The sequence below is a fragment of the Taeniopygia guttata genome, chromosome 19, assembly GCF_048771995.1.
Source record: "Taeniopygia guttata chromosome 19, bTaeGut7.mat, whole genome shotgun sequence".
NCBI lineage: Eukaryota > Metazoa > Chordata > Aves > Passeriformes > Estrildidae > Taeniopygia > Taeniopygia guttata.
Genome location: NC_133044.1, coordinates 7012177 through 7037386, shown reverse-complemented (window position 1 = coordinate 7037386; position 25210 = coordinate 7012177). Strand labels below are relative to the sequence as shown.

Genomic DNA, 25210 nt, shown 5'->3' with positions numbered 1-25210 from the left:
ATGACTTCTGAGAGCTCTGGTTGTCTAAAGCAGAGTGGCAGTGAAGTTGCCTTGGCTGCAGTCAGTGCCCCTCCATGGAGCAGATCCAGTGCCAGCAGTGGACCAGGATGGTGGTGGCTGCACAGAAGTCCCTCCTTGGGCAGCTCTCTCATTATTGATTTCACTAACATGCTTATGGTGGGATGGGAAGGAGCCTTCCCAGTGGCTGAGAAATCTGTGTGAACTCTGTAACCTCTGGGACTTGTGCAGGGTGAAATCCATAGCTCAAAATGGGGGGCTTGTAATTTATGGTCTTTATAAAGTGTTTTACCCTGGGTGTTTTCCTGCTGCTTCTTTGCTTCCCTCTCAATTGAGTGGCCAGGAAAGAGCTGTGGCATTGTGTTGCTGGTTGCCTTGGGGGCAGTCCTGCCTTGCCCATGGGCTGGGTGCAAACAGCTGAGGGGAAGGGTTTGCAGAGGTGAGATTGTCCTGAGGCCTCTGTAGAGAACTCCCAGAGAAAGGGACTAAGGAAATCAGTAAGCTCCTTTCTCCCTGTCTCTCTCTTCCCCCGGGATGCAGCTGTTTGCTCAGAGGATCTATCTGTCCTTGAATTCCATTTTCACTAGTTCCAGAGGCATAAATTCAAAGGGCCATGGCACCATGCTGGCCTGCAACCCTCCAGCAGCCAGTGAGTGATGACCAGGGCAGTTGGAGGAGGCCAGTGAAGCCTTGCTGCCCTGTCAGGTGCTTGGGAGAGTGGCTGGGCAGAGGCAGACCCACGGAGAAATTATCCCAGCAGGGAGCAGACAGATCTCATGATGCTACAAGCATAGCAAAAGAGTGGTAATTTTATTTTGAAGGATGCCTTTAGCATGAAAGACAGGAAGTGCTTGCCTGAGTGTGGATTTGTGTTAGAGCTGCTGTGTACTCTTCTTGAAGGCTGTTGGGTTTTCCTCTCTCCTGGGGACTTTGTTGGTGCCTCCCATTCCATTGCCATGGGGAGCGATGGAGGATGATGTGCTGGTAGGATTGCAGCTCTTCCCTTTTTCCTGTGTGCACAGACGCCTGGGAAGGTGTGTGTGAGTGCAAGTGCCACCCTGGGAGCAGCTGGGCTGTGGTCACAGCTGAGCTGTCAGTTCAAGGACCTCCATCCAAACCTTCTGGGGGTGACTGTCAACCCACTACAGGGTTTGCTCTAACAGTGCTGAAAGCCATCTTATCCTGTGTTAATCTTGTACCTGCACCTGCAGGCAGCTGCAAGGAGCCTTTGTGGAGATTTTCAGCTTTTTCATCTTTCTTCATCAGTGCTGGCAGCTGCTGCTTTGTGGTAGCATCAAACTTTTTCTGAGCTGTTGCTTTGTGTTTAAGTTTCTTCATCCTCAGGCCAGCCTGTTGTGTGGGCTTTCTTCCATTCTGCTTCCAGAGGTGGGTTGTCTTCCCTTTTAGTAGATTATTTTGTGGTGAACTTGAAGTTCTTGGAGGGAAGTGGGATGTAGAAAGGTGGTCAGGAGCCACGGGCAGACATGGTCTAATGTTTCAGGCAAGGAAGATCACTGCCACACCAGCACAGCAGCTGTGAAGCCAAGGCTGACTGTGTTTAGGGCATTAAGTCCTGTTTTTTGACCTCAGTTTGTGAGTTGTGGTCACTGCATTTAGAGCAAAGGGATGAAAAGCTTTCCTCAGTGCCAAAGGGAATAATGAAGGCAGAGCAGCCTTGGCTCCGTGGAGGAAGCAGGTGGGTGGTGGCAACTGGAAATATATAGTCCAGCAGAGGCAAATTGCAAATTCACCCCGTGGTGAGAAATCCCTGTTCTTTTACCCTTGTTTATATAAAGGGAGATGCTCACAGGGCTGGCCATTCAGGTGAAAACCCTGGCTGTGTTCTCCTGTGAGTCTGTTGAAAGATTCAGAAAACCTAAAGCTGTGGAAATGCAGTATCAGGACACTGGTCATCAGTGGGACATCAGAGGAATGGTGTGGAACAACTTAAATTAGTCCTTTGAAGTTATTCCACTTACCAGTGTACGTTTTGTGCTGTGCTGATGGAACACAGAGAAATCAGCAGCCCTGAAGAAAGGTGTGCAGGGGACTGTAAACCAGGCTGAACAGACTCATCATTCTGGGGGGTGCCCAGGCTGTTTGCTGGGTGCATCACTGCTGCTGGGCTTGGGGCTGGGGTGTGAGGGGCCATCCAAGGGCACACCAACCTCACTCATGTGCTCACCAGGATTTTAGGAAGAGGGCGGGGAACATCACCCACAGATCTCCTGGTGGATCTCAAGCTAGCATTTCAAAGGCATCAAGGTATCTGTTGGGGTCTGTTAAGAAGGATTTTTGGGGATTACATCTTCTCCCCAGCACAGTTCCCTGCCTGTGAACGTATCCCACAGGATGTTTGTGAAGATGAGCAGATTTGCTTTGTGAGGTGCTCATGTTCCTCCAGAATGGAGAGATACTTAAGCCTCATTAGTGGTTTGACTTGATGCTTTTGCAGCTTCATATGAGAATTTTGGGAGAGTAACAGGAGGAGGTTGAAAGCATTTGGCTGCAGTCCTGGCACAGCCTGCAGTGAGCCTTGCTGGCATCCTGCTGCCAGGAGCAGGGCAGGGTTTGCCTTTGCTGGTGCTGAGCTGCACAAGGGCTGGTGCCAGTACAGCTTAACTCGAGTGTTGGCTGAGGCTGGAGGCATCTCCAGAGCCACAGAGTGCTGTGTAATGCAGATTTGCCATGAGGTTTTTCTCTACAGGGTTTCCTGGCTGTGCTCTGTCTATCACAGCAGGACAAGATAAGCTGCAATTACCCTGGTGTTGGAAACAAGAGCTTCTTCCTGGCCTTGGAGTGCTACTGCATTCATGTATAAAATGGATAAATGGTTTAGGTAATGAAATGACTTGGATATGGTCATGGATTGAATAAAATTTCCAGAGCCAAAGTGCTTACTCATCAGATGACTCATGTCTTAGTCACTTTTAGAATAAGTGATTCTCTTTTGGGTGCTTCCAGAATGGGATGGGTGGAGATGAGCTGAAGATTCCACCCCGCCTTTGATTTTTTTTAAATGGCATCTAGAACCTGATGGAATATTTCATCAGACAGAAGAGGAAACAGCTCTGCCTTGTGAGAATAGTGCATCCCAGGAGATTTTCCTTAATTCCACAGCAATGTAAGGCTTAAATTTTGCTCTTTGCTTCCTGATCAGGCAGAGTGATCTTAAGCTTTAGATAAGACTTCTCAAACTTTGTTCTCAGCTTACTCTAGTGAGTCCCTTTTGTGGGTAGGTGCAAGTCTGAGCCTATTCTCAAACTCTGTGCCACCAGCAGTGAGTAAAAACACCCTCAGATTAAAGCTGCCCCCTGAAATAGTCAACATTGCTATGCAAATAAACCCTTGTTCTCAACTTTTATTTATATGTAATTATATTTTTTTCTATAACCAAAATATTGATGAAGCTGAGTTATAATTGTTCAGAAGCATGCACATGTGTAAGCAAGTGAATAGCATATCTGAGAGCCTAGGGAATTTCCTTTGTAATCCACTGTAAACTTTACAAAGCAAGTAACCCTATTGGATTTTTCTTCTTCTTTCTGATCTTTCATCTCTCTGATCTCACAGTTATCCTGCAACAAACGTAGTGCAGGCAATTCCTGATGTAATTCCTGACTGGTGTGGGTTCCTGGTGGAGCTCAGTGGCACAGAGTGATCTCTGCACCTCACTTGGCCAAGGTGGCTGGGCTGGCAGAGTCACCCAGGGCGTGACCTGGGGCTTTGCTGCTGCCTTAGGCATAGGCTTTGCTAAACTGGATGTGGCTAAACTCTTATCTCTGCTTCAAATGTTGAATATGGGGATGCACTGACTGTCAGAAGCAGGTCTGAAAGCACGAGCCCAGTTTTGGTTTGTGTCAGGAATGATGATGTTCCACATCTGATCTTAGGAAGGTGTGTTCATTATAGGAAGAGTACAAAGATTCATGAAATAGGCAGAGTTCAGGAATCAGAAATTTGGCATTCTCTCACTGACCATTGAGGTGGTGTCTGGGTGACCCTGAGCAACTTCCTTCTTACTCCTAACTCCTCTGTGTAAATGTGGTTTTGGCCCTTGGTAAGTAAGCGCTGTCTGTAAAACACAGGTAGGTCATGGCAGGTGACAGGCACTATAGAAATGTGTTAGGCAGGATTTTCAAAACACCTGAAGAACTGGATTTTATTGTTAAACAGAACTGCTGAAAGGAAAGCTAAAAATAGTTTTCCTATGGGTGTCTTTTGTCAGGTAATAGAGAATAATTCACAGGCTTGTAGGTTTTCAGTTTTCTGTAGTTGCCTGTGCTAGATCTCCAGGGTCACAGGTGTGGAGGATTTCATCAACAGTTCTTCTCAGATAATTCAAGTCAAGAGTAATCTATCACTTCCTCAAGAAGTTTTCTAGTTTGCTTTGTCTCTTAATTGCAGAAGAAGGTTTTTATTGTGTTGTGTTTTAAAATGTTTTTAAAATTTACCTAATTTACCTATAGTTGCTAGCCTCAAGGGCAAAAGAATGGTGCTAATACATTATAGTATTATGATAGTAACAATAATAGTAGCAGTAATGGTATTAATGTCAGTGTTTTGCTGTTGTTACTGAACAAAAAGCCTTCCAGATGAGGATAGTTCAAAAGCTGCCTCCAAGGGAGTCACCTCTCCTCACAGGCCAGGCAGAGCCTTCTGAGTTGCAGTGTGTGCTGGTGAAAGGAAGATGGATGGAGGTAAACCCCTCCTAAGAGTATTAATGCAATGAGAATTATTTCTGATAATGCCTTGACAAGAGCCCTGCTAGCCTAAGAAAATGGAAATGTGGAAGAAAATGTTGCTGGCCTCCTCTCCTCCTGGGAAAGGAGCCCTGGGATGGCTCCCACAGTAACTGGGCAGCTCCCTTTCAAACACATGTGGAACACATTTACCCAGACACTCCTATGAGCATTTCCACATTTTTTAGGCTGAGATTTTCTCTGTTCACGCTTTGGCACATGGGTGATCATCCCTCCTGTCCTGAGAGCACAGTTGAAGTTCAAGAATATGTTTAAGTGTTTTGCTGGAGTGGAGCCAACATCTCCATCACGGAGGTGAGCAGTGTGTTGGGAAACTCAGTGGCTGCATACAGACTAATTGTTCTGGGATGCAGCCTGGAAGGTGCTGAGCACCCTGGCTGGCAGCCAGCAGGGCTTTTAAACACATGCTTTCCTTAGTTTTTTCACATTGTTACCAGTCTTGTTCATTGATTTTTTTCTTCCCATAGCAACTGGAGAAGGATATCTGAGTAGCCAGAGCGGTGCAATTCATTTACCAGCAACGCCCTGACCTGTGCCACAGGGATGTCTTCCAGGACATGGGATACAGCAGTTGGGATCAGGTATTGCTACCAGTGCCCAAGTCAATTGGCTTCAGAGTTTTCCTTCTTTGCTCTCTTCCTGGGGAGGGGACAGGCCTGGCTGTGGGAGTGATGCTCATTGATTTGTAAACCACATCCTGTCCTTCCACATGTCTTTGCTTGCTATTAAACTGCACGGATCGTATTTCCTTACCACCCTTTCCCCTTAGACAGTGTTTGCTTTTCCCCCAGCCTTGAAAATTTTAGCAGCAAACAGCCAAATTCAGGTTTTATTTGGAAGTGGTATCAGCTGCAGTGGAGCCCAAGGCAGGGAAGAGAAGAGCTCAGAAATCCTGTGGAGGTTGATGGCTTCCAACTCTCTTGTTTTCAAGTGTCTGGCTTTGCCTGCTGTAAGCAGGAGGAAGGTGCTGCAGGCCAGGTGGGAGGCTGTTCTGGTTTGAAAGCAAAAAGGAAGAGGGAAAAAGAAAACAAAATACATGCAATAATACAAAATAAAAACCACGGACAGAGTCAGAATACAACCTGACACCCTGTTGGTCAGGGTGTTGGTAGCAGTCCAAACTGGAGTGGCTGCAGTCCTCCTGGAGTGTCAGGTGTGGTTCTGTGGGAGCAGTGATCCTGTACAAGGGTGTAGTCTTCCTCTGAAGGTCCAGTGGAAAACCCCAGCTGTTTCTCTGGGAAATCCAGTGGAAAGGCTGAGTCTGGTGTCTCAAAAACTCAGATTATATCCAGGTAGAAATGCTTGGCTCCTCCCTCTGGGCAGAGCATCTCACAATGGGATGCTGTAACTTTTATCAGTCATGCAGTGACATTCAATAGGCAGATGTCTCCCCAGGGGGAGGATTGGTTTGTGGAAGAGATAAAGAAAACTGCCCAATTAAAGAAGAAAACTGCCCCATCTCTAACAGATGGCAAATAGAATACACATTGCCTTGCAATCTAGGACAGAGGGGGTGGCCCCGTGTGGCTGTGTCTGTTCTGTCCCTGCACCTGGGGCAGCACCTCCCTGGGGCATGCAAGGTAGGACTAAACCCTGGCTTGTCAAAAACTGTCTGGACACCTCCTTGCCAGCAGCTTTACTGCCTGTTCTGCTCCTGCACCTGCTGACTTGGTGACCAGAATCTTGCCTTGCTCCTGTGGCTTTGCATCATTTGTGACACTTGAGAAAGAGCCCAGCAGGTCGAGTACAATGCACAGCACTTGTCCTGGGCCACAAGAGCAGGGACACTGCTTTGGTGTCCCAGGACAGCCTGGAACCCCAGCCTGGGTTCAGCCCTTTCACTGGGGTGGAATTAGGGTGCCCTGGGGTGGCATTTTCATATTTGTGTGTTAATTAAAGCTGCCCTTGGGAACTATTGCTGGCCCTTTGGTGCTGTAAAGTCTTTTTCACTCTGATAAATGCTGAGTTGTCATCAGCCTGAATTTCAGGAATAGCATTGCAGTGACTCAAAAGAAGCTCCAGTCATTGACCTCGGGGCTTTGAAAGTGCATTTAGGCTTAAAGGGCTAAAGCTTAAGGCTTCAAAGGAAGTGGGAAGCCTGCTACACTTTACATTTCCAAGTGTGGGTTGTGTGTGCAGGAGAAGGCTAACTGTTGTGGTGTACCTGGTTCTGACTCCTGTGGGATCTGTTCTTCATCCCCCAGAGCCTGTTCCCTCTCTCCAGAGCCTCTCTGCTGCCTTTGATACTCTGCAGGTTATCTGAGGACATGTTTTCAAGTCCTGGGGTTTCTGAAGACGTGAGGGTTATCAGAAGATGGAAGTTAGCCATGTGGAAATAGAACAGATACTGGGAGCTCTGAATTTGAAGTCCATTTGTCTTGTCGTAGAGTTCACTGGTTCTGCCTTGCCCTGTGCAGTTCTGTGCTCTGCCCCTTGCCTGGGGCTATGCAGATTGGCAGAGCTGATGAAGCCCTTCAGCCCAGGGACATTTAGAGATGGGTGCTGGGATAATTTCCTTGGTTAAAACTCTTTGCAGGGATCACCTTGAATAGAAATCTCTACCCATGTTTGTACTGCTGGGAAGAAGAAAGCCTGCAGTGTTCACTTTTATTGTAGATTTGCAATCCTGGAGCGGGTGGAAAATATTGTTTTTAAAATGCTGAAAAGACTTTTCACTGCAGCTGTCTTACAGAACTAAGCAACTTGATATATCTCCTGGAATACCTCCAGATCTCTCAAAGGCAGCTGAAAGCTTTCTCCTTATCTGAGAGGGAGATAAACCTCTAAGACCTGACATATATAAATGCTAACTTGTTCTGCCTTGTGGCTTGTTCTGCACCTTGTGGATGCTTTTTAAACAATTGTTTAAACAGTGCTGGTCTGTGCTGCGAGATCTAAGTCTGGCAAAGGTGTATGACGCTGAATTCTTTTGGTGTGTTGCTGATCTGTGTGTGTCCTTTCCCAAATCCCACTATGCTGCTCTTAAGCTGAATGAGCAGCATTGTTCTGCAGTGATTTGCTTTCTGTCATTGAATTCTTATGCATTGAGCAGCAGGAAGAATTCTGTGAGCACCTGGAGAGCAAAGTTAGCCATGGCAGTCAGTAGGGAAGGTGCAGGGGAGGCAGGCAGAGCTGGGAAATAGGCTGGTGAAAGGAATAAACTGAGGAGGAGGGCAGAGATGTCCTGGAAGCATCTGGGTGCCAATGTGCAGCTTGGGCTGAGACTCAGCTCCTAAAGCAGCAGCCTGTCTGTACAGCTCCAGGTGTGCAATTCCCTCCTCCCTAATTTATTTAATTACCAGTAGTGTATCCCATGGGCTCTGCTGTGGAAGCAGGATGCAGTCCCACAAGATCAGCTGTTGTGTGCACTTGGTTTCTGTCCCTCAGGGTGACAGATTGGTGTGTGTGAGAGCTGGCTTGCCTGGCTGGCAGGCTCCCTGCTCCTCCAGAGCGTTTGCTGCAGGCTGGGCTTACCAGGCTTAAAAACCAGACCTTACACCAAAACCAGAGGGCAGGTGCCTTGTGCTGTGGCTGTTCACACAAATCTGTGCATGAGCTCATTGCTGTGAATTCTGCTTTCAGTTCTGTTTCTTTTCTATTCCCTTTTCTTTCTTTCTGGGCCACAGAGGTGCTTTCCACAGGCTGCTTGCTGCTGCCCTGGTCCTGCTGTCCAGCAAAGTCACCCAAAGGCTCTGGTAGCTGCACAGGCTTAGAGACAGGTTTGGTTTGAGTGCCTGGTTCTGCTCCCAGGAGATCAGTGGGAATTTGGCCATTGTGGAATATTAGACTTAGCCCTTGCAGACTGAGAGGCTGTTCAGGTCATCTTGATTTCTTAGTTTTCAGTTTGTTTATCACAACAAACAGTGATACACAGATCTGTATTATCTTCTGGGGCAATTTTGAAGTTCATTATGGATTGCAGCAGATGGCTCACCTGAGACCAGTCTCTTTCCCTTAGAACAACTGAAAATGTTCTTTTTCTTTAACCTGCCATTTACCTGGCTATGGTACAGATGTTTGGAAAGCCATTATTGCAATGAAGGCCCTAAATATTAAAGCTTCTCTGCTTCTGAGCTCATTAATCAATAGAGCCTGGCTACTGCCTTACTTGTTAGTATTTTGCAAATAATCTAAGTCTTTCAACTTTCATATAATCTGACATTCTCAGTTATTTTTTGAAGCACCCCCTCACTGGCTGTTTAAATCCACCTCCAGCAAGCTGTGCTCCCTGCCATGGCTGCCTCCTCCCCTGGGAATCACTGCCTCTCAGCCCAGCAAGTGACAGCAAACCATGGTACTTCTTCCTCCTCCTCCTCCTCCTCCTCTCCCCTGCTCATGTTCAGCCCCAGGAGCTGCTCCCTCCATGGCACAGGTCCTGCACTGACCCTCATGGGATCCTCCTGTGTGAGCTGCTGTTGTCTGTGCCCACCTCAAGCTGTAGCACCAAGAACTCTTACAGGTGCTGCTTTTCCATGGGATTTGAGGGATCAGCTTTCCCTGTGCAGCATGCAGGTTGCATTTGGGGTATTTCCTGCACTCTTGATGGTGGCTGGAAGAGGGGGTTGGGGTAGGCAGGCTCTGAGGTCTGAGTTGGTGTCAGCTGAGAGCAGCTTTAGAAATGGGTTTTTGCTCTCCCCTGACACCTGAGATGGGGTGCCCTTGTTGTCCAGGCTGTGTGTGCATATTAACGTGCCAAAATCCTTCACGTTGCTGTCCCTAGGGTCACTTGGAAGTGAGGCAAAGCACCCAGTAAGGCTGGTGGTCACACAGCAGGACTGGGCTTGGGCTCTCTGCCCATACCAACCTCTTCCATCCTCCCATCCCTCAGTGCCACTGTGTCAGGAGCTGGGAGCAGGCTGGCACAGCAGCCAGGGTCCTTCCCCCACGGGGCTTTTGTGTCCCTTGTCACAAGGGTAAGTGGGATTTGGTGCAATCTGAGCTCAGGCTGTCTCCAGAGTCGGTGAGGAGCTGGGTGCTGGGATGTGCTGTTTGTGGTCACTTGGGGCTGTGCAGAGATGGTGAGTCACAGCACCTGGCATCACTGAAAGCAAAAACTGTGGGATATGTGGGCTGAGTGCTTCTCATTGCCTGTTCCTCGTGCTTTCCCAGCTGCAATTTGCAAAATAAAAGCAGCTCTGGTGCTTATACACTGATAAACAGCTTTAAGAGATTAAAGCAGAAGTGAATGTAGTCTATAGCAGCAGGAGCTGATGGCCACAAGTCTTGCTGAACCTCTGCTATGGAGCACAATAACACACAGCAGCCAAACCTGTCTTACCAAAGTCATTTGTAGCCAGGGCCTGAGTACAAAGGAGCACAACTCCTCTTCAGCTCTTTGGTGTTGTCCCCACCAAAGACATGGTTAAAATGTGCCAACAGAGCTGCACTAGATAATGCTCTGGCAGGGCTCCTGTTTCACCTGCATTATCTGGAGTGTTTAATGTTAATATCACTCTCACTTAGATAGATTTGGCATTCCTCAATGTTTTCTTGTTACAGAAATTTCCTTAAGTAGAAACTTTTTTCTTCAGAGTAATTTTTGGTTGATTATTGCTTATATATGCAATTAGTATAATTGCATCTGATTATGCAAATGTATTTAACCATATAATTAGAACATGGAGGGATGAAATATAATGCAGTTGGGAAATCTTTTGTATAACTTTCCGGGCTCAGGACTGTGCACAAGGTGATTGTTATCTCTTAAATTGCAGGTTGGTAGACTGGAGATCTTGGTTCTGCATCCTGGCTAGTTTCAAAACTTATTTTAAATATGGTATTAGTTGCTCTTAAAAGTGGTTACACGGCTTTCATGGTTTGTAGCTTCAGTTTTTCACATGATAATGTCAGGAGATCACTGCTGAGCTCAGCCTGTGTCTCATATGTGTATCTATACATCCAGGGTCATGAAAGCCTCAGTCCTTTATCAGATCAAAACCCCAAATTCTGCCTTCAGATGGGGCCTCTCAGGGAGAAGAGAGGAGAGCAGGACAAGCACAGAGTTGTGCACCTTGGATTGCTTGTTGTCTGTAGCTCAGGGGCAGAACTGGCCCCAAAATCCCTTAGGAAGGCACCCTGCCTTGAACAGGACTGAGGAGGAGGTAGAATTCTGCATTTTCCAGCCTGTGGTCTGGAGATGTTTGTTGTCATTTAAGAAGCAGGACCAGGGGTCTGAACTTGTTTTTCAGACTTCTCACGTAGTGTTGAATTGCAGAAGCTGCTGTTCTTTCTCATTCCCTGGTTGCTGTTAAAGCTGTGTGAGGAGCTTCACACAAGTCATCAAAGCACCTCGCTTCAGATCTGATTTTCAGCTGTGGCACAACAGCCAGGCTCACTGCCAAGTGCTGTGGAGAGAAGAGGGGCTGGATGATTACAGCAGGATTGAGTGATTTCTCAGCAAGATGTGCTTGTCTGTGCCCTGGAACAAGAGCCTTGTGAGCCCTAGGACAAAGCAAACATATGGGGTGTGTGCAAAAAGCACCAACAGTATGTTCTTATATCATTTAGGTTGTGTTAATGTCTTCTGCTTCTAGTCAGAAATTAGTACCCGAAGTGATTACTGCCCCTTCCCAGGGAGGACACAGTCCAAATGAGCACTGTACACCTGCCTTCATTATCTCTGCAAAGACTGCAGGGATTTGCTTCTTTTCAGCTTCACAGAAATGCAGCTTCTTATTGTCCTTTGCCTCTTGGTTTGGGCTGCCTTTCGGCCAGCAATGTCTGAAACTGATTTTCACAGATGCCAAGAAGCTCATTTGCTTTTCCAAGGCCTGATTCCTGGCAGCAGCAGTGTGAGTGGAGATGGGCAGGTAGTAATCTCACCCTCAGGTGCCCTGCTTGGTGTGCCAGGGGTGGGCAGAGCTGAAATGTATGCCAAGATGTTCTGAATTTAACTAGTGCAGGAAAAATGAACCCTCTGCCTGCTCTCCCACCATAGCAGTGAGACCCATAAATGGCTGGTGCATTATATCTGAAGTTCCATGCGTTGCAAACTGCTTGTGGGGTTTGTGGCAGCTCAGATGTTGCTCCAGTGCATGGCTGTGGGACCCAAGTTCCCCTCAAATTTCTCCAGACCGAAGGTATTGGAGTGGGCTCATGGCCAAGTGCCTCCCACATGTATAAAAATGGATGGGGTCAAAGTGGGGGATGTGGAATTATCTCCCTTATACCAGGGTAGCAGTGCTTGGGGAAGTCCTGCAGAACTGGGAGCACAGGAGACACTCCAGGATGGAAATACTCCTCACCTGTGTTGCTTGGTGTGAGGAGACAGCTTTGGCTCTGGAAGGGACTTGCTGACCTGCTATTTCTAAAATGTCATTTGAGGGGCTGTGCAGGACCTGGCAGCCCAGCCCAGGACATGCTGCTCTCCTGGCAGGCAGTTTCTGCTGCTGCTGACAGCTGTCAGAGCAGATTCTTCACCCTGGCCGTGCTGCTGGGGGCAATGTCTGAAGGGAACACACAGGGCTGGGTGTGTCTTGTCCTGTTCTTTTGAGGGTTTTAAAGTTCTTCTAAAAGTTTCTCCAATTGTCACACTATGACACAAAATAACTCACACATAGACGCTAGATGTAAATGGGGAAAGAAAAGAATCCAAAGAACAATTTTATTTTCTGACTCCCTAATATATACAATAGCAAAAGTGACAGTGGATTGGAGGGTGAAAGTGCCACCTCTCCAACCACACTGATCAAACCAACAGTCCATCAATCCTCTCTCCCCACAAAGAATAATGCAAAACAATCATTATTTACATGAACAGTGTGAGAAAATTCAGAGATATGTAAACATCAGAAGGCATAAGAAACTTCTAGAAGAACTTTAAAACTCTCAAAAGAAGAGGGTGACAGGTGTGCTGCCAGCTCTGCCCCGGGCAGGAGGGGGTTCCTGGGGGGTCTCACCTCAGCTGATGGATACTGATGATGGGGATGACAGTCTTAAACTGCACCAAGGGAAATATAGGCTGGATATTAGGAAAAAGTTTTTTATGGAAAGAGTGATAAAGTGTTGGAATTGTCTGCCCAGGGAGGTGGTGGAGTCCCCATCCCTGGGTGTGTTTAACAAAGCCTGGATGTGGCACTGGGTGCCAGGGTTTAGCTGAGGGGTTGGGGCTGGGTTGGACTTGATGATCTTGAAGGTCTCTCCCACCCTGATCAATCTGTGAATTCTGCGACATCCCCTCTGCAGGCAGCCACTCCTGGAGCGTGGATCATTGCACTGACTGGAGAGCCTGGCCTGATGCCTGACCTTGCTGGTGGATAATGGAGCACTGAGTGAAGCTGCTCTGCTTTTTGGGAGCTCTCTCTGTGACAGTGCTGTGTGGTCAGGAGCAGCTGAAGGATGTGCCTGCAGGGAGGGTCTCGGGGTGACATCCCTGATGGGGGATGCCAGCCAGGAGCACTTGGCAGCCTCTGAGCAGCAGCAGAATCTGCCTGAACCCTTTCTGTGCAAATGTTCATTACAGTAATTATTCACTGGGATTCTTTTCCTGCAATGCCTCAGCACAGGGCAGGTGTGTTCTCAGGGACACAAAGGAGAAGCAGCATCATTCCTCTTAACCTGGAACTGCAATAAAGCCATAAAGTCACTTTTCTGCAGTCTCTAGCAAATTTGGGAAATGAAGCTGGGTTTGCTGTGGCTCAGGGCCTTTTGCCTCCCCATCCTTCCTGATAGGAACATTTCTAGTTAGCCAAGATGATGGAGCAGGCAGTAAACTGCATTTACATTTTTTTATTTTTCAAATGATGATTTGGAATACTTTATTGAGCAGCAAAATGAATTGCATCTGCTCATCCCCCACTCCCACATAAAATACAGAGAGGATTTCTCCAGGATCATATTCCTTTCAAAAGGGTTGTTTGTACCATTCTCTGTTTAGTGCCAGTCTGGGAAACATATGCAGCCATTTGATAAATATATTGTGAAAATCATGGTTGAAGTGGCAATCTGCCTGCAGCAGAGGAATAGCTACAGGGAAAAATGGTAAATAAGATATGTGTAAGTAAATTAATTTTGCTCATATAAGCTTGTTTGCAGCTTTGGTTCGTGTCTGCAGCATTATCCTCTGCTCTACAGTAGGTGTTCAGTGTTGTGGGGGCTCAGCAGGGACAGCAAAGCTGTGCAGGAGTTGGGAGATGGTGGTGGTGGAATTTCTGTTTTGCTGGGATTTCCCATCACAGCAAGGTATGGTTGTGCCACAGCCTGAAAAACTGCAAATCCACCACTGATTTAGCCTTGCAGAAATTAATAGTTGCCTTTTGTACTGAGTTTATGCACAAAGAAGCTGGGCTGCACATAACTGATTTGCTTATTCAGAAATCTTTGCTTTCCAATACAGTTTTGGAGGATTTATCAGTGAAAAGGAGTCCTTCAAAACAGCAGAACTTGAAACAAAGCCCAGCTCTACAGATGAACAATTATTTTATTTAAAGCCTACTTTTAGCAGCACTGAGTTATTTGTTTTAGCGATGTATGGGTCTGTTTTCGTTTTGATGGGATAAACTGATTTATGGGGTTTATCTTCAGTTTATCTAGTTCAATTGTCAGTTATCTGAGGATTTATTTTCCAGCCTGTGCTGTGGGTTAGAACTGAGCAAGTTTGCTTCAGCTTTTGAGGGGGAGACACCCTGGGTGCCTGGTCTGGGTGCTGAGGAGCTGCTCAGGTGACTGACACAAGCATCACTGTTTGCTGGGCTGCTCTTCCCAGTGCTCCTGGCCTTTTTTCCTGCTGGCTGAGCAGCATGAGACTCACAAATGTTCACTCCAGGTGGGTGGTTTGTGGGCTTTCACACCCATCCACGCAGCAACATGGGCAGATTCTTCCTTGCCCTTGCTCCCACAGAGGGAGAAAACCTCATGGCAGGGGGAGGGGAGAAGGTGAAGGAGCTGCAGGCTGCAGCTGCAGATTCATTTTCCTCTTGGTGCTGCCTGGGGGTGAGGTGAGCTGTGACTGTCCAGGGGCTAAAGCTGCATCAAGGAAAGGTGGTTTGTTTCTCTGTAGGCAGAAGAAACAGCCTTCAGCACAGGGTAGCCTGGAGGTTTCCTCCTATCCTTTGGGCAAGATGTGTTAAATGGTGGAAGCATTTTTGCTCCTTCCTTGCCTTCATTTAGAATGATTTCTGTGATGTCCCAGCCTGGCAGGGGCTAATGACAGCAGGGATGTGGCTGGTGCAGAGCAGCCCTGATCCACAGGCAGGGCTGGAGGCTGACGGTGCCTCCCTGGGGCTGAGGAGATGACTGTCCCACAGAACCAAGCATGCAGGCATCTCCCACGTGTGTCAGTGGGAAATGTGCTGCTCCCAGGCTCTGCAGGGCAGGGAAAGCCTCTGCAGAGGAGCTGGGGTGACTGCAGATTTGCAGTAGCCCTGAGCTGATGCTCCTTGTTTAGCTCAGAAGCTCTCCAGGCTTCCCAAAGGCATTTTGCAGACAGCAAATCCTCGGTGGGCTTCCCACAAATGGGTTTTGCAGGGTCACTGCTGCCTTGCTGGTTTGCAGCCTGGGTTTGGGGTTTGCAGAGCAGGGAGGTCTGGCAGAGGGGAGGCTCGTGCTGCTTCCCCCTGGGTTTGTGTGCGGTGTGTGCTGGACTGAACCCCACTGAACCCTTCCCCCAGTGCCTGCACCCTGGCTCCAAAGGGGATTTATGCTTTGGGATTGATGTGTTTAAATATAGTTTTAATAGAAGCTTCTAAAGCTGAGCTCACCATTTCATTACTGTTTTGAGTGAGTGACACTTCTGTCAATTAGTTTCAGGCAAGCCTGCAGAAAAGACAGGAGCGGGGAAAGGAGGTGAACAGTGGTATGTGGAGAGGAATATCTTAGATTTGGATATTCCCTTTCTGTGGCACTGAGCCCAGCTTGTCTCCCTGTGATTGGCACATGACCTAGGGTGAGCCTCCAGTCAAGATTTTAATCTGGTTTTCTCATTGATATAAAAGGTTGTTTGAGCTTGGCTGCCAGGGGGGACTCAGGAGGTCATCCCTGTGCAGCAGAGGTCACTGTAGTGTGTTTAACTGAGCACTGCTGGGCAGCTTTGAGCCCAGCTCCTTGACAAGGGTTCTGAGTGCTGATGCTGGATGGGGCTCTTGGGACTCGCTCACCCCCAGCCCATCCTCATGTGAATGAAATGTAGCTGCAACTGTCACCTGGCTTGCAGGGATTTATGCACAACCTGCTTTGTTTACAGAGAGCCACAGCCTGCAATATTTCGGGGTTAAGCCTGCTCTGGAATTTACTGGATGCAGGCTGTGAGTGAAGTCAAGTACTCCCCTACTACCCCCAGAAGCTGGGCACAGGGATGAAATGATGCAGTGCTGCATCTTCAGAGGTGATTAAATGTTGACAGCCATGTGCTGCAGAGGATCATTTCCTGCTCTGTGCTGTGCTGGGAAGACTGAAATCTGTTTTAAATTGAGACTGAAATTAGCATCCAGGAAACAGCGATTTTATGTAGCAGTTTTAGCTTTGTATTGCACTTTTGTGTTCTATAGGTCTTTTCCTGAGGAAAAGCTGGTTCCCACCACACTTTAATCATTAAGTATTGTTGATTTGCAAATCACTGTAGCCTTTATATACAGTGGGCAGCAAGATTAACGTGTGTTTGCACACAGACTGCAACTGTGTAGGGCCATGGGCCACCCTGGAACTGGATTTGCTGTTAAATTCTGCTTTTGCTGACCATGTTGCACATGGCAGTGTGGAAGTCACCAGGCTTGGCCGTTCTGTGACACTCTCTAAGGCCCTACAGGGCAGCAGAGAGGCTACTGGGGAGCCCTAAATGGCTGTGGAGTTGCTGTTGTGCCTGTTGGGTTTCAATACATGCCAGAAGCTCTTGTATCCTATAAATAAGAATTCAAGAGGTCAAAAATTCGACCCTTGGCCCTCAAGTGTTGGGATGCTTCTCCCAGTATTGTAAGCTCTGGTTGGCTGTAGGTCTGGCTACAGAAGGAGAAATTCTCTTTAGTTGTGTCACTTGTTACACATCAGATAAAATCTCGTTTTTATCTCTTTCTTGTCTAGCTCAGTGCCTGGATTTGCCTTTTAATCTGAGTGTTTGTACCTTGTTTACAGCCTGCCAGTATTCTGCCTTCACTTTCTTGCATGCTGGAAGAAGCCAGAAATGACTGGTTATGTTTGTGTTGAGTGAACATTTCTATTTGGTTTACCTCTGTTTGTGATTCCTCTCAGGTATTTCATGGAGCCTTTGAGCACTAACATCCCTGCTCTCTGTGTGACCATCTGAGAGCAAAGGAGCTGGACACAGCCATGGGGGACTCTCCAGCAGATGTTGTGGATGGAGGCACGGACACACAGACTGAACTGGTGGAGAGGGTGGCAGCCATAGATGTGTCTGTTGTCCCAGACAGAAGGGACCAAAACGGTGAAGACAACACTGAAGAAAATGACACAGTCTTTTCTGATAACATAAAGGACATCCAAAGAAATGGAGTCAGCAGTGATGTGGGAATCAATGAATTTCTGCCTTCCCAACAGTCAGAAGATACTCACTTGAGGCATGTTCCCAAGAGACCTCTAACCAGACCTGGTCTATCAAGTAGGAAGTTGTCCCTTCAGGAAAGATCATCAGGAGGTTATCTGGCATCTGGCAACACTCCAGGTTGTGGTCCTTATTCCACAGGGCCATCCCCACGTATAATCAGGAGACCAACAATAGAGTCCAATCGGGTCTCCATATCAGACTCTGAGGTAGGCATGTTCTCCCCTACAGCTGAGGTGTTGAGGTAAGGTAAGTCTTTCTCAGGTGCTAATGGGAGCCTTCAGTCTTCTGGAGGAGTAGATCTGAAAGCACTGTTATTTCAAAGTGGGGCAGGGGGGAAATCCCTGGAACCAGGGGTGATATAGCCTGGGACTGGAGAGCTCTGCTGGGTGCAGCCCTGGCCCTGACATTTGGCTCCTTTAGCCCTCACCTGCCTGGGATAGTCTTGCTAAGGGACCATGACCCTGTGTCATGGTGGCATGCAGGAAGTCTTGCAGGGTGTTCAGAGAAAGGGCTGTGGCCAAATGACTTTGCTCTTGTGTCCCTGCTGTAGGTGCCCTTTGGGAGTTCACCAGTCACAGCAGCTTTGCTGATGGTATTTTATGGATTTAAACTTCTGGAGATTATGTATCTGCTATTGTGTTTTGCCATAATTGAAGGCATAATTTAATTTTATAAAGAGCTTAAATGCCTGGCTCCTGTCAGGTTTTCTTTTCTCTTTAAAGTATTTGTAACAGGAGTGGCAAGGGAAAGCTGTGACCCTGCTCTCCTTCAGAGGGGTGTCTGGGGGGCTGTGGTTGTTCTGCAGCTGCTCCCCTGGTCCCAGACCTGCCCTGGAGGAGCTGTGACCATGTCAGTGGTCGAGTGTCTTGATGGAAGTGGGTGATGGTTGCAATTCCCAGTGCTGGGGTGGGGAGCAGAGGGATGTTCAGACCACACTGCCCAGTGTCATGACCTAGATGCCTGTGGCAACACAGGGACCCAAACCACTGGAGTTTAGACTTCTGCCAGTGTGGGTCCAAGGAACCTGGAGCTAAACATCTGTGTGGCTTGGTGTTTCCCTTTTGAGAAGTGGGTGTTTCCCCCTGAGAGGATGGTGGTGCACACCAAATCAGTTGTCCTCTGGGGAGTTGTGCAAGCCACATCAGCTGTGGGACGGGTGGTGCATCCCCTGCTGATAAGAGGAGACATGCAGAAGGAGCACTGCAGAGGCTGCAGCTTCTTTGACAGCAGCCATATGCTTTAATAAGGGAGGCAGGGAGGGAAAGCAGCCAGTTCTTGGAAGCAGGACGTGACTTGAGTGCCAGCTCTCCCATCCTGCAGTGCTGTGACTGTGCCAGGAGTGAGGCTTTTCTGAAATCTTTCAACATAACTGCAGTCAAGTGTGACTGGCACATTCCCATCTGCAAGCCAATTCAAAGTACTCCATCCTCTTCCACAGCACCTGCATCCTGGGGAGCAAGGGTAGTGTTTGAAATGCAGATGTGGAGCCCTTGTGTCCCTGCTCCTGCAGCAGCTCTTTACACAGTGCTGCCTTTTTCATGGTCACTTGGATATCGCTGAGAGAGCTCTGCTGTGCAGCAGAGCTGTGCCTGTTGGAAGCCATCACTCATATTAATGGGGAATGGCTGTGGGGAGAGTGGGAAGGGAACCTGGGCCAGCTGGGAACATTCTGGGGTGGGTGCTTGCCCTCACGTACTCTCAGGAGCTGTGCTGCTCCTTCCCACCTTATAGGGATAGCATCTGTACCCTATAAGGAACAGAAGGATTAGGAAAATGCATGTTTGGATACAGGGTAAAATGTGAGGCTGGGCACTGGATGGTGAGCAGTGTGTGACAGCCAGGAGAGTGTGCAGCCTGCACACAGCCCTGCTCCAGTGCCCAGGGTCACCACTGCTTCTGCCAGGTGCCTGTTAAGGGGTTGTTGTGTTGGTGGCTGTGAGAGGCACTGCTAGTCCCAGTCTGAGCTGTGCAGGTGAGAGGGACAGCAGGGAACTCTGACAGAACCAGAGAGCAGATCTTCTGTCCTCTGTCAGGGATTCTAAAAGTTACCAGGCTTTCCATGTTGAGGCTTTTGGTCCTATTGGGGATGAAATCAGCCCATAATGAGAAATACAGTCATGGTGCTGCTGGTGGTCACTCTGATATGCAGACCCCCAGTGAGCAGCAGGACTGGTGGGTCACTGACAAGATCCTGGTCATCACCAGGCCCAGCATTGCCCTTGCTCTAGGCAAGCTGCACATTTGTATTCCAGTCTGTGCCTCTCACCTGCTTAAAGCCATCTGGGAGTTGGTTCTTTTCCCTTGCTTTGGGTTTCTGGAATCCTTGGTCAGTGCCTTTCAGCAGCAGAACATCCATTGCCCAGGTCAGAGACTGCAGAGCTGGAGATGAAGTTCAGGAGCACTCAGGCTTTATCAGCAGCCATGTGCAGGCACAGTCTGTCAGGGGCAGGGCTGGGTGGCACAGCTGCATGTCACAGTTTCCTGTTGTGCTGATTGCCATCTCATCCAGAGCCTGCTTCCCTCTCCAGCAGGATGGCAGCTCAGTGCCTGCCTGTCACTGGTGCTGTATCCTGGACTGATCTGGAGAGATGTGCTATGCAGAGACACAGTGTGGGGATACAGCAGAGCTGAATGCTCTGCTTTCTCTGATGAATTGTGGAAGAACACTGTGTTCTCTTAGAGAGATACTACTGAGCTTTTTAAAGCTGGTTTAATATTTGTTCACAAGCTGGGAGGAAAACTTCTGTTCAGCGATCAAGAGGGACAAGAGCTGAAGCTGAGGGAGGATTTATCAAGTGGCAGCAGCAGTGAATTGGGGCTGTCCTGTCACTGGGACCATTCCACAGACAGCTGCCTTCTGAGCACAGCTTTTGGATTTGTTGTTAGGCAGGTGGTAGCTCCTGGGCTGGCAGGGCTGCAGCAGGGCTGGGGCTTGCTGTCTTGCACAAAGGCTACTCCCAGAGACACCAGCTGGCCAACTGCCCTTGGACAAGGAGCTGGCAGCTGCTGGTGTCCTGCAGCCACTGCTGATAAGTCTGAGTCTGCAGTTTAGCCCTGCAAGAGACGTAACATGTTCTGCTCTCCCAACAGTGTTACTGTGCTCTGTCATTTCTCAATCAAAACTTGATCTGGACTTTTAAAAGCTCCCTGTTTGTTCCCCTCCTTTCTTAGATTATGCATGGAAGGTTCTCTCCGTGCTGCCTTCCCTGGCAGGAGTACCTGATGGCATTTCTGCTGCCTTGCTGCCTATCAGTGCTTTGCTGTGACAAGGGAATGGCTTTGCCCTTAGCTGTGGCACAGAAGTGATTAAGCTGAAGCTAATAAGGGTACATAAAGCTGCAGAGCTGAGGCACAAGCCCCACTTTGCCTCTGTTGATGTGACATTCCTGGCTCCTGCTCTGTGCTGGCTGCAAGGCAAGAGGAGAGGATTTTCCAGAGACTGCTAAAAGCAGCTTCTGCTTTGCTGCCCAGATGATGCCCTGTTGTTTATATGTACCAGGGAAAGACTCTCTGAAATCTTGTCCCTGTGTTGACTGACAGAGTTTGTCCCACCTATAACAGCAGGTCTTGGATCTGTGAAAGGGGAGAGGTGCTGTGTGTTGGAATGAGGCATTTGAAAGTGCAGTGCTGGTGGGTTTGGTTTGGGTTTGGTGTGGGTTTTTTTGTTTTGTTTTTTTTTTTGGTTTTTTTTTTTTTTGGTTGTTTTTTTTTTTTAATTCTGCTGTTTTAAAGCAACTTTTTAGTTAGCCAAGAAAATCTTACTTGAAGAGTGGCTAGGAGAAGAATAAAATATGTCTTTTTTTTTTCAGGTTTTCTCCCCAGAACTGCCAGCACAGTTAATTGCTTTATACAGTCTCTTCTCCAGTCTCTTCCAGTTGAATTTCCTTTCCCTTTCACATGTTCCCTTCTTCCCCTTGAACTCCAGACCCCCTGCCCCAGTGTCTATGTTCTCTTCACCGTCTAGGATCTGTAGGAGACTGTTCCAGGTGTCCCTGCAGCCATGGAAATCAGCTGCAGCTGTGTGTGCTGCAGCAGGAGTGGAGAGGATGAGTCAGGCCAGTGCCTGCTCCCTCCCTGGAGATGCTCCTGGCCTGCAGATGCAGGCAGGAGAACGAGCTGACAACGGGAATTTTCCTATGCTGGATTGTCCATGGCTTACTCCAGAGGCATGGAAAATAAATCACTTCTTTGTCCTTTCTTTCTTGTTCTTTCTCATCTTTATCATAGCTCCCTGCTTGTTTGGCCAGCTGGTGTCAAGATCTGAGAGGCAGTGCCTTGGTGCTCGGCTGACACGTGTCACACCCCTCCAGGGCCTGGCACCTGCCTGGTTTTCTTCATAAAGTGGTTCCCTTGCTGTGCACAAAGGTAAACTCAGGTGGGGCCAGGGCAGAGGCAGGAGCCGAGCTCCTGCTCAGCATGGGCTGAGAGCTTCCCCTTCCAGCCCTACAAGTTCCTCAGATGAATTTCTTCTAGAGGCCTTACTGTGATGTTCAAACAGAGCTCTTGAAGACATTATAGATACTTGGAAAACATTTCTTCAAAGGAGACTCCCTCACATTGCTAATTTATTTTCCTGGGATGAATTATCCTTCATTTAAAGTTGCATTTCCAACTTGTCTGAGGGTAAGGTTTGAGAGGAGGAGAAAGCCCAAAGCTGCAGTTGGAGGGGGGCAGGAAGGGTCTACCTTGGTCCCACGAGTCCCAGGCTCCTGCATCAGCCCTGGGGTCTCAGGTGGGTGAGCCCCAGTGCTGAGCTCTCTGCCCAGCCAAGGCCAGGGCAGTGCAGCAGGGCTGGGCTTTCTTTTTTGCACTTCTTTTTGGATGTTGTTTCACAATCTGTTTATTTTTTTTTACCACCATGAGGTCTGGGTCCTGTCTATCCTTCTCTATCCCTGAACAAATTCTGCCCTCAATACCCATTTTCTGGCTTTTATTTTCATTTTTGTCTGTTTTCAGAACTGCCTTCACTTCCCCTTCTAGGCAGGATGAGTTTAAACCAGTGTTTCCTCATTTTTCTTCCATGCTTCTCTTTAAGGTGTATCTCTGAATTGCTGAAAATTCTTTTCAGATTGGGGAATTTGGCTTTGTTTAAGGGATGAAATTCTCCATTATATATGTATTCTCCATTATATGTATGTAGGCAGTCTGTTTTCAGAAAGGTCTGATTTTGGAAATCAGCTCTGGTTCTCCCTTCCCATCCATGCTCCTTCCCTGGGGCAGCAAAGGCTCAATTCTCAGTTTCTCAGGATTTCTGTCACCCAGTGGTGGCTACAGTGGATTTCTGGAACTGGGCCTGGGCTGCACTGTGCTTTATGATTTTTTTGACCAATTTTTGTCTTCTGTGGCATTGATTTCCCTCTCCCTTCCTCTCTTGACTAATACCTTGGACTGTTAACATAGAGGGCATCTTGTTTTTTAAGGTGAAACAATTAATTGCACACTTAGACTGGCTCAGTCTAATTTGGTGACAGCTTTTCATTAAAGGATCTCATTAAGGTTCTTCTCTATTTGTATTTATCAGCAGTTTCAAACACATCAGGGTGATGAAATCAGGAGAATTGTACAATGTTATCTTAAAGATACACTTGGCCTAGAGATAAAGGAATAGGATATCCCACTTCCTGTGGGAGCAGCAAATAACAGAAAAACCCTTCCAGCCTGCAGCAACACGTGGCAGGAGTCACTTCAGCACTGAATTATGGTCTTTTCAGCAAGAAGAAAAAGCATAGAGAGCACCTGTAATGTGGTTTGATTTCTGCTGTGTCCAGCTCAAGTGCTGGAAGCACTGCAGAAGCTGGAGTGTGCTGCTTCCCAGCAGGAATTACCTGAGTGGAGAGCACGGGGGCTGTGGGCCAGGTGGTGACAGTGACAGTGAGCTCTGGGAGGCTCTGCTGCACATCTGCTCATTGCCTTTCCCTTGGAACTTTCGGGGTGTTCCCTCCCAGTGTTTATCCACCCCCTTCAAAAAACTGTCCCCAAAAATGAGGGTTCTGGTGTGACAAGCTCCATCTAGCAGCAGTGAAGCACCAGGGAGATGTTTCAGGTGATCAGTCTGGTGGGGGATAAGAATAGTGATTTCTGGCCAGAGCTAAGAGGGGTGGTGGAAGGACAGAGTCAGAGGAATTGGTGGCTTGGACACAGGGATAAGGCACAGTCCCTCCTCCTGCTTTGTGGGGAGGTTTGCCTGGATGGATTGCATCCCATACAAAGGGCTCTGTTCCTGCTGGAAGGAGGGAAAAGATGCCACCATGGCTTCCTTGGCAGTCTGTGAGCAAGAAGAAGCAGCTTTTCGTGCTTTAGAGATGCCACCTTGGCTTGAAAGCAGATTTTGAGTGCACAGCAAAGGGTTGATGGCTGTGTGTGAAAGGCTGTATGTACTCCTGCAAGTGACCCTGCTCAGGGAGGAGGCCTCCTAGCAAGACCTGGTTTGAAGAGCAGGAGATTTGAGGTGGTTGGAGGCTTTCTTGGAGGAATGGTCACTTTTCCTGCCTCTCCCAGCTGCTCCAGTGGGTGTTTCACCCTCTGCAGCACTGCAGTTTTCACAGGACCAGGCGAGGGGTACAAAGCTGAGCACAGAGAAGCCAGGACAGGAGACATCACCAGAAAAGTGTTCCTGCTGAATTTGTGAAAGTCACCATGATGCAAAGCACAGCCTCACTCTGGGAAGTGAATCTGCTGGTACAGGGTTTGCAGGGAAATTTTTCCTCCTGATGTCCAGACCCTGGGTTCCTGCATGCTGCCCCTTCCTTTGGGGAAGGACATCCTTACAGGCCCCTCTTGCCTTGCATTTTGGCTTTTGCTGGCTCATGCTTTCTCATCCCTTGGTGCTCCTAGTTCTGATGGATTGGGTTTTACCTTGGTTTTACCTCCTAGTTCTGATGGATTGGGTTTTACCTTGGTTTTTAACTCCTAGTTCTGATGGATTGGGGTTTTACCTTTGGAAAGATATGTGCTTTGCTAGCAGCAGAGTTAAAACACTTCTATGGCCCCATTACTCACAGTTGGCTGCTCTTCCCTGTCAGGGAGGTGGAAAAAACTTCCTTCCCTGGCAACAGGATCGACATTTAAACCATTCCTTGTATTCCTGACAAGCCATAGCTTGTAGGTTTTAAGAGTCATCAGTCTCCCATTCCTTTTATTGTGATGACCTCTTGAGTCAGGAGCATTAGGAATGTTTTCTGGTTGGTGATGGAGAAGAGTCCAAATTATCATCTCCCACACCTGTGCTGGGCCCTGAGAGGCAGAGGAGTGTTGCTGTTGTTGGGAATGCTGCCTGGGGCAGGGGCTCTCCCACCCCTGTTCTTACAAATGGACAGAAGGCATCTGGCACTGCTTTCATGTTGTGGTGGTGCTGCTTCTGTAGATGGCAGGGCTATTTTGAGGTTTATGGGAAGGCTAATCTACCTGTCTGCATGTTTTATAGCAGCTTTGCTCCCAAAGAAGTGCAGAGGCTGGCTGTGAATTTCCAGCCTGCTTTAGTGGTTGGCAATCTTGGGGAGAAATGTTGGTAATGCTGGCTTGGGAAGTGCATCCCTTCTAATGCTCAGCCCACACTGTCCTGGGCTGGAAACTCCTCCTTTTCCTCACCCCACAAAGCTGGGGGCTCTTCCCTGCCCTGCAATGCAGCTCAGTGCTGTGTTCAGGGGGGACCAAGGCAAACTCCAGTGCCAGCACTGCAGAGATGCCAGCAGGAGTTCTCAGCTCTGCTCGAGCTGGGCTCTGCAGCAAGGTGTGCAGCTCCAGAGGAAGGGTGGGTTTAACACCAGGTGGCTGCATGGATCTTCTCTTCCACCTTGTTTTCCCCCTTTGCCACTCCTGGTCTGTGGAGGAGCTCAGCACCCCATCACCACATCCCCACCCTGTGGGGTTTCAGGGATGGATTCCTCACCAGCAGAGATCAGACCTGCTCTGGGGTGATTTATTTTGGCAAATATGT

At 48.2% G+C, this 25210-nt stretch overlaps 1 protein-coding gene across 12 annotated transcripts in view; it reads left to right on the top strand.

The window, feature by feature from the left end:
* Positions 1-25210, top strand: part of CAMKK1 (calcium/calmodulin dependent protein kinase kinase 1) — a 93689-nt gene that overhangs the window by 22033 nt on the left and 46446 nt on the right. For 8 of the 12 annotated variants that reach the window (XM_030288145.4, XM_072937216.1, XM_030288146.4 and 5 more), the window contains exon 2: positions 16962-17480. In XM_030288145.4, the coding sequence (XP_030144005.4) occupies positions 17040-17480 (441 nt within the window). In that variant the 5' untranslated portion in view covers positions 16962-17039. Of the gene's footprint in view, positions 1-5046; positions 5076-5240; positions 5363-16961; positions 17481-25210 lie in introns of those variants that run through there. The other 4 variants (XM_072937213.1, XM_030288144.4, XM_072937215.1 and 1 more) reach the window with 3 other exon arrangements.